Source organism: Sitodiplosis mosellana, unplaced genomic scaffold (assembly GCF_009176505.1).
Source record: "Sitodiplosis mosellana isolate CC-2019 unplaced genomic scaffold, AAFC_SMos_1.0 Smas_scaffold_916, whole genome shotgun sequence".
Lineage (NCBI taxonomy): Eukaryota > Metazoa > Arthropoda > Insecta > Diptera > Cecidomyiidae > Sitodiplosis > Sitodiplosis mosellana.
Window position 1 is genome coordinate 1 of NW_022596158.1, and position 6,299 is coordinate 6,299.

At 34.8% G+C, this 6,299-nt stretch overlaps 1 protein-coding gene across 1 annotated transcript; it reads right to left on the minus strand.

The window, feature by feature from the left end:
- Positions 1 to 53: 53 nt before the first annotated feature.
- LOC129570994 (uncharacterized) lies at positions 54 to 4,575 on the minus strand. The gene is made up of 4 exons (XM_055450728.1): positions 4,418 to 4,575; positions 1,580 to 1,744; positions 1,178 to 1,509; positions 54 to 1,085 (listed from the first exon to the last, which is right to left on the minus strand). The coding sequence occupies exons 1-3, from the start codon at positions 4,482 to 4,484 to the stop codon at positions 1,289 to 1,291; spliced, it is 453 nt and encodes a 150-aa protein (XP_055306703.1). The 5' UTR covers positions 4,485 to 4,575; the 3' UTR covers positions 54 to 1,085; positions 1,178 to 1,288.
- Between the last annotated feature and the right edge of the window lie 1,724 nt (positions 4,576 to 6,299).

Sequence of the window (6,299 nt, forward strand, 5' to 3'; positions counted from 1 at the left end):
GCCTTACGAAATGCTGAGATGCTCAGCAATCTTAAAACACATGTTTGATCTACTGTTTTAATGAATTTATTTACCCAACAAATATCTATATAATTATTCATTTCAATTGAAATAATTTATTTCCCGAATCAATTCCGCGAACTTTAAGCATTTAACTTGTTATTAGTTCAAACGGGGTGGATTTTCTCAGATTTCCTTAATTATCTCAACTAATTTATCGATGTCTAAATGATCTATTCTCATGATTTTATTTTAGTTCTTTACTGGTATTCTTGCTTACTATCAGTGCCAGAATTCTTCGACACAATCCTGAACAGTTTGTTCGTATTTAAAACGATCAAATACGATTTAGAAATAGAGGGTCTAAACATTCAATGAATATTCACCCAAAAAATGTTCAATTTGGGAATTGAACGTTTATACCCCATATTCCAAAATCGAATTGATCGTTTGAAACTATGTCGAACGATTTTTGTGGAGTGTCATAGAATTCCGATACAGGGTTGGATTTCACAAACAATAGTACTATCAGGCTTAATATGAAGACCATATGCAAAAGGGTAGAGATGAATAGCAACAAAAAAAAACGAAAAAATTCTATCTACGTATATATTCATTTCTTTTCGCCCCTATGCATAAAATTAATTTCAAGGTTCATTTGTTCCCTTTCATAGAAATCACTTTTGATTTCATTTCATACCTTCACTGCTTTTGTTTCAGGGCTTCGGTTAGTTTTGTGTTGTAAAGCTATACCATGCTTGCATGCGGTGTCCATTCCATTCGGAACTTAACGTTTACAAACAGTATTATTTTGGTTTTTATTTTCGTTAGTTGGACTTTTGACCCATTTTGACCAAATAGCCTATTGCAAATCGCATTGTTGCTACCAAAGCGCTAGTGTTTTAGATGACCGAATACAAATAACCCAGCAAACCCAATACGATGAACACCGTATGAATGTACGTTGGGATAGTATGTAATAGTAAACCAATAACTTTTATCGCGAAAATGAACTGTCCAATTTGGATTCGTATGAAAGCGTCCACTTGTGCAGCGGCCCCTCTGATTTGATGATTGGGCTTGACCTATGTTTTACAGAGGGAATTCATTCAATAAACATTCATTACAATCTCATTTCAATTTAGAAAAAAAAACTGTTTGAATATTTCGTACTTACATAAGTAACTCATATTGAGTTGGCACTTTCTGGGTGGTGGTGAAATGATACTTATGGAAAATAATGAACTTAATCTGAACGGCTATAAAGCTGGTAATTAGCTAAAGAGATCTATTGCAATTGAATCATTCTTATGAGCACAAATAGTGCCGAAACAATGATTAGAGAAAATGGGAGAGGTGGAACTGTTGCAGCGTGATTACATAGATCATTGGTGCATGAGCAGAAAAAGTTCTGAACTTCAAATGTGCCCGACTTCTTAAGGCATCCTTTGTTATCGAAATCCGAAACCAAGTATCCACAATCCCTGACGACACGTACTTTTCCGAAAACTTTCAAAGTAAACAAATAACAAAATCAAATATAAATACCATGCACCCAATTATTATGAAATATTATTACTTTTCTGAGTAGTTTTTCTGCAGAGGACCGGCTCATTAGTTGGCAAGTGATCAAGAGGATATTTTAAACTACAATTCACTTTTCCCAGTGAGTATGGATCAAATGGGTCTCCACATCGTGGATCGTATTCGCTGTTACACTGATAACATTCAATTGAAGTTGTTGCTGTAATATACATTCAAAAAACATTGGTTTCAGTCTAAAATATGTAGATATGTAGTTTCTGGTTTGCCATCAATGTGATTATGTCATTTAACAGTGTTGAGAGATATACTGTATATTATACTGTGACGGTATATACCGGTATATACAACAAATAATATACCATGCCTTTAGAATCAATAAACACATAGTAAAAACAATCTCAAAAAACTAAAAACTGTCAAACTTGTTAAAATTTGACATTTCAAACATTTTTAATGACTTTGCATCATTATTTTTAATTGCAAAAGGCTCTTCTTCATATTATGTATATAAGTATACTTCGGTATATACCGCTGGTATAGTATATTGATGTCTACTGATTTGCAAGACTGTCATTTAATACGATTTAAGTAAACGAATAACTTCTGTCGACTATCAGAACAAGAGCAACAATTTTGGACGGGCAATACTCGCTGAAAACGGATTTTGTAATTTTTGCAACCTCTATTGGTAACTTGACAGATCACCGTCAATCGGGCTAATTCGATTTTTAGTGAGTATAGATCCAAATATCATTTGCCGCAGATGCATCTCTTGTATCTTCTACGGTAAAGATTAAGTCTTCATATCTCATTTTTTGAAAGGTAACTCGGACGTTCTTCGTTTACTCTATGCATATAAAATGTTATTCACCATGCATGGTCATATCTTAAAACAAAGAGAATTAGTGATATGTTTCAGAATATTCACAATAATCATTAATAGGAACATTCAATAACTATTCAATTGACACGGTCAAAATCAGGTCCAGGGATCAGGCTTTACATTCAGTTCAATAGATATTTCCAAAAATCATATCAAAAGATGCTCCTCCATTCGATAGATAATTGAAAATAACGTCAAATAATTTGCTGCGAATTTGAACAATTCATCTTCACAGATATTTTCTAGAAAACGTGGAATATTGACCAGAGATTGACTTAGGCGACAGATATATGCTTTAGCATAGAAAAAATATCCGCATATTTTTTGGTTTGTCCACTCTCAGTATATAACGGAACCCAGCTTCATCGAGTATCAGCACGCACACTGAACGTGGTAGTATAGGACGGTTTGTTTACGAAGAAAAAAATTGTTTATAAACAAAATCTACCAGAACTTTACAGCGCAAAACCTTAACATACGACAGCATTGCTGCCGTTTAAATACATTGCGCTGTACAATCCTGGAAGATTTGGTTTATAAACAATTTTTTTTAATTGTAAACACACCGTTCTATAATCTATATTACTACGTTCAGTGTGCGTGCTGATCGAGTCTTGATTTCTTTTTCCATATGGTGCTGAAGCGACATCTCACTGCGACAACGTAAGCTTCATACTCACAACAGAAAAAAGTGGCATAAGTTAAGAAGAAGAAGAAGAAGAAGTGCACGGTGTATACTGTAGTTAACGTTGTCGCAGTGAGACGTCGCTAGCAGCAGTCATTTGACGGCTTTAATGTAAAGTAATACATGAAATCGAGGCTTGGTGCTGATACTCGATGAAGCTGGGTGCCGTTATATACTGAGAGTGGACAAACCAAAAAATATGCGGATATTTTTTCTATGCTAAAGCATATATCTGTCGCCTGAGTCAAACTCTGATATTGACAAAAAATTATCTGGCATGACGTTGACGATGGTAAAGTGGAACAGTTTATTTTTCCATTTCAAATATACCAAGTTATATCTATGGCCTATAGACTATGGATGTGGCGTACAAACCTGCTTTTCTACAAAATTTAGTGACGTTTTTTAGGGTTTGCAATATTGTTAGGTACGTTTTTTTGGATTGGTGCTGAAAAGGCGTCGGATGAAAAACTGGCACCGAAAGTGACGAAAACAACCACATCAAACGAGCTAAAAGTACATTGATTGAAGTCAAGAAGCAAATATTCGAACCATGGTTGGACAATTTACAAAATCGTCTACAGTGGCAACATTTACACATCACGCTGTCAGTGTGTGATGATGCATCCAGGTTGATGCCAGAACATCCGAAGCGTTGTATTTTCTTGGCTGTTTCTCCTTTACTACCGACAAAAATGTTGAAAAATGAGTGCGTTTAATGGAATGCGAACATCCGCGTAAGACTACACTAAATAAGACTGTTTGAAAAAAGAACCAATTGGAAATTTCCAATTCTGTGTTAAGACATGGAAAATATATAGAGCCAAGGAGTCATTTTTCAGCTATCGGATGGATCGTCTTCTAGCATGACTTTTATTTTGGAGACATCTATTGGAGTTGAGCGCAAGGCTTGCCCCCTGTTTTGGTCAAAGATAAATCCCATATTGGGCATAACCTAGAATTATCTATTACGAATTATTCTAATCGAAACTGTACTGCAATTTGAGGATTGTACATTTTCTATAATACCGACAGTGTCCGGCGGGGATCGTGTTGTTAACGAACGGCAATAATACCCGCATGAACGATTAACACTGTGCGTGCCTATATTCGCTTCATTTCGCTGTTCCGCTTTGTAAACCGTGTTCTTTTTTATAGAGCGAAATGAAGCGAATACAGAACATTTAGCCAACCATAAAAAGCTCAAACTCTATACAAAAACTTTAAAAAACGTCAAATATCAATAGATGGCTCACATATTGGAACGTAACTTTAATATTCTATGAGAAGATGTGAAAAATTACCTCCAAATAAACATGCCAGTGAAATAAGGAAGAAGAAATATATTTTCGTTGTTTCCAGAAATTGCATTTTACTAAAGAGAAATCGATATTATTTAGAATTGTTTGTAGTATCCGTGGTAAAGCGATCGTGACTTGTTGGATCTGCAAAATACCAAAAACTCACATTGAAATCGAGGCAAAAATAGAAACAACAATTATCACGACTACTACTGCTTTTCTCAGCATAATTTATATTATTTCTGTGTATGAATTCCATTGAATCCACGCTTATAATGTCCATAGAACTTATAACTTCTCTATGTTTTTTTTTAACTTATTCTATCGGAATAAGTATGTAATCAGAAACTATGGAAAATAGCGGATTGGTATCTTCTAGTAAATTTTAGCGGCGTCACGGGGAACAACTTTGAACTGTCAGATTTCTTGATTTTCTCGGTAGTTGGTGCTCGAAATCGAAATCATTGTTTTATCTTTTTTCACCAGAATGACGGTAAATTTTGATTTAAAACTTGAGCCAATTTTGTTGCCCGTTACGCTCCCTACAATTAACTAGAAGAAAGAGATCCGATATTTCCTATTGTTTCTGACTTAAACCGTTATATCTGGGAACCTTCAAAAATGGTCATTGGCGTGAAAACTATTCACCAACTGTATACCCCTATAAACTCCTCTCTACGTTTATATTACCGCAACCATTTTCATCTATGCTGATCAATATATTGTTAGATTTCTCTTGTTTCATAAGTATTAGTATATTTTAGCACAGTTTAGCATGGTTTAGTACGATGAACTCCCATAAAAATATTTCGAATTTCCATATTGTCATGAAATAACATGACAATGGACGTCACGACTATTAAATTGTTTGTTTGACAAACGTTGATCGATATAAACCGAAACGAAGAAAGAGTAACGAAACCTATATAAATCTAGAAATATGCGTTGTGGCATATTCGTAATATTTTGGAATATATTCGTACAATCAACGAATGTAATTCGTAGAATGTACTTATGAATTTGTACATTGTACGCACGGAATATTTTGAGAGTACTATTTCGTAATCATATGACATTGTGAAATTACATGACAACAACAAACCATGACAAATATTAGCCATCGATTTCGGAATTTATTTTATTTTCTATTTTTCATTTATTTCTTTATTGTTCTAATATAAACGTGTTGAATCGGTTTGAGAACAAAAAGAGAATAAATATGAATTGATTTTTTTAAATTTTGCAATCATCTATGAATGCGGTGTAGTTATAATTTTTTGAAAATCGTTCGATGGAACAACGTTGAGGTTTTTTAATAATTCAATGAACGATTTTAACGAAATTTTATTTACATTTATTGGCATCAGTCGTTGGGGATGGGCACCGTGTACATTTATTCTGATGCAATGCCAATTATCTATTGTTGCACTAGTACACACAGAAAAACCAGAGGGGGATGCTGTGTTTTAGCGAACCCAAAAGAATCGAGCTACAAGTCGTACCCTACGACTTAGCGCCTTCGGTCGCCACTTGTATGAATTGACAATATGGATTGACAATACAATCAAATGAAAACTCAGAGATCCCATTTTGTATATGCCTATATTTCGAGCTATTAGTAGTTGCTATTTATAGGCGATAGCTGTTGATATTTTGAAATAGCAGCTACCGAGTTGAACTTTTGAAATATCGGCTGAGCTGAAATCTCGTGACGTAGGTGGATCCGACCTAGTCCAATGTATTCTGGAAGTAGTGTTGGCCGTCGAACACTTTCGAACGCTTGTTCGTTCGTTCGACGTCAGGGCCGTAGCCAGGATTTTTCCTAGGAAAGTGTGGTTCCACTTTACCAAGTGATAACTTGCCCCGAAAAAACAACTATTTTGAA

Excerpts from the sequence above, each read along its gene's own strand:
- LOC129570994 (XM_055450728.1), bottom strand. The coding sequence starts at position 4,484 with ATGCAATTTCTGGAAACAACGAAAATATATTTCTTCTTCCTTATTTCA. Across the intron at positions 1,745-4,417 it reads ACTGGCATGTTTATTTGGAG|CAACAACTTCAATTGAATGT; the intron begins GTAATTTTTCAC and ends TGTATATTACAG. Across the intron at positions 1,510-1,579 it reads CAGAAAAACTACTCAGAAAA|TTTTCGGAAAAGTACGTGTC; the intron begins GTAATAATATTT and ends TTACTTTGAAAG.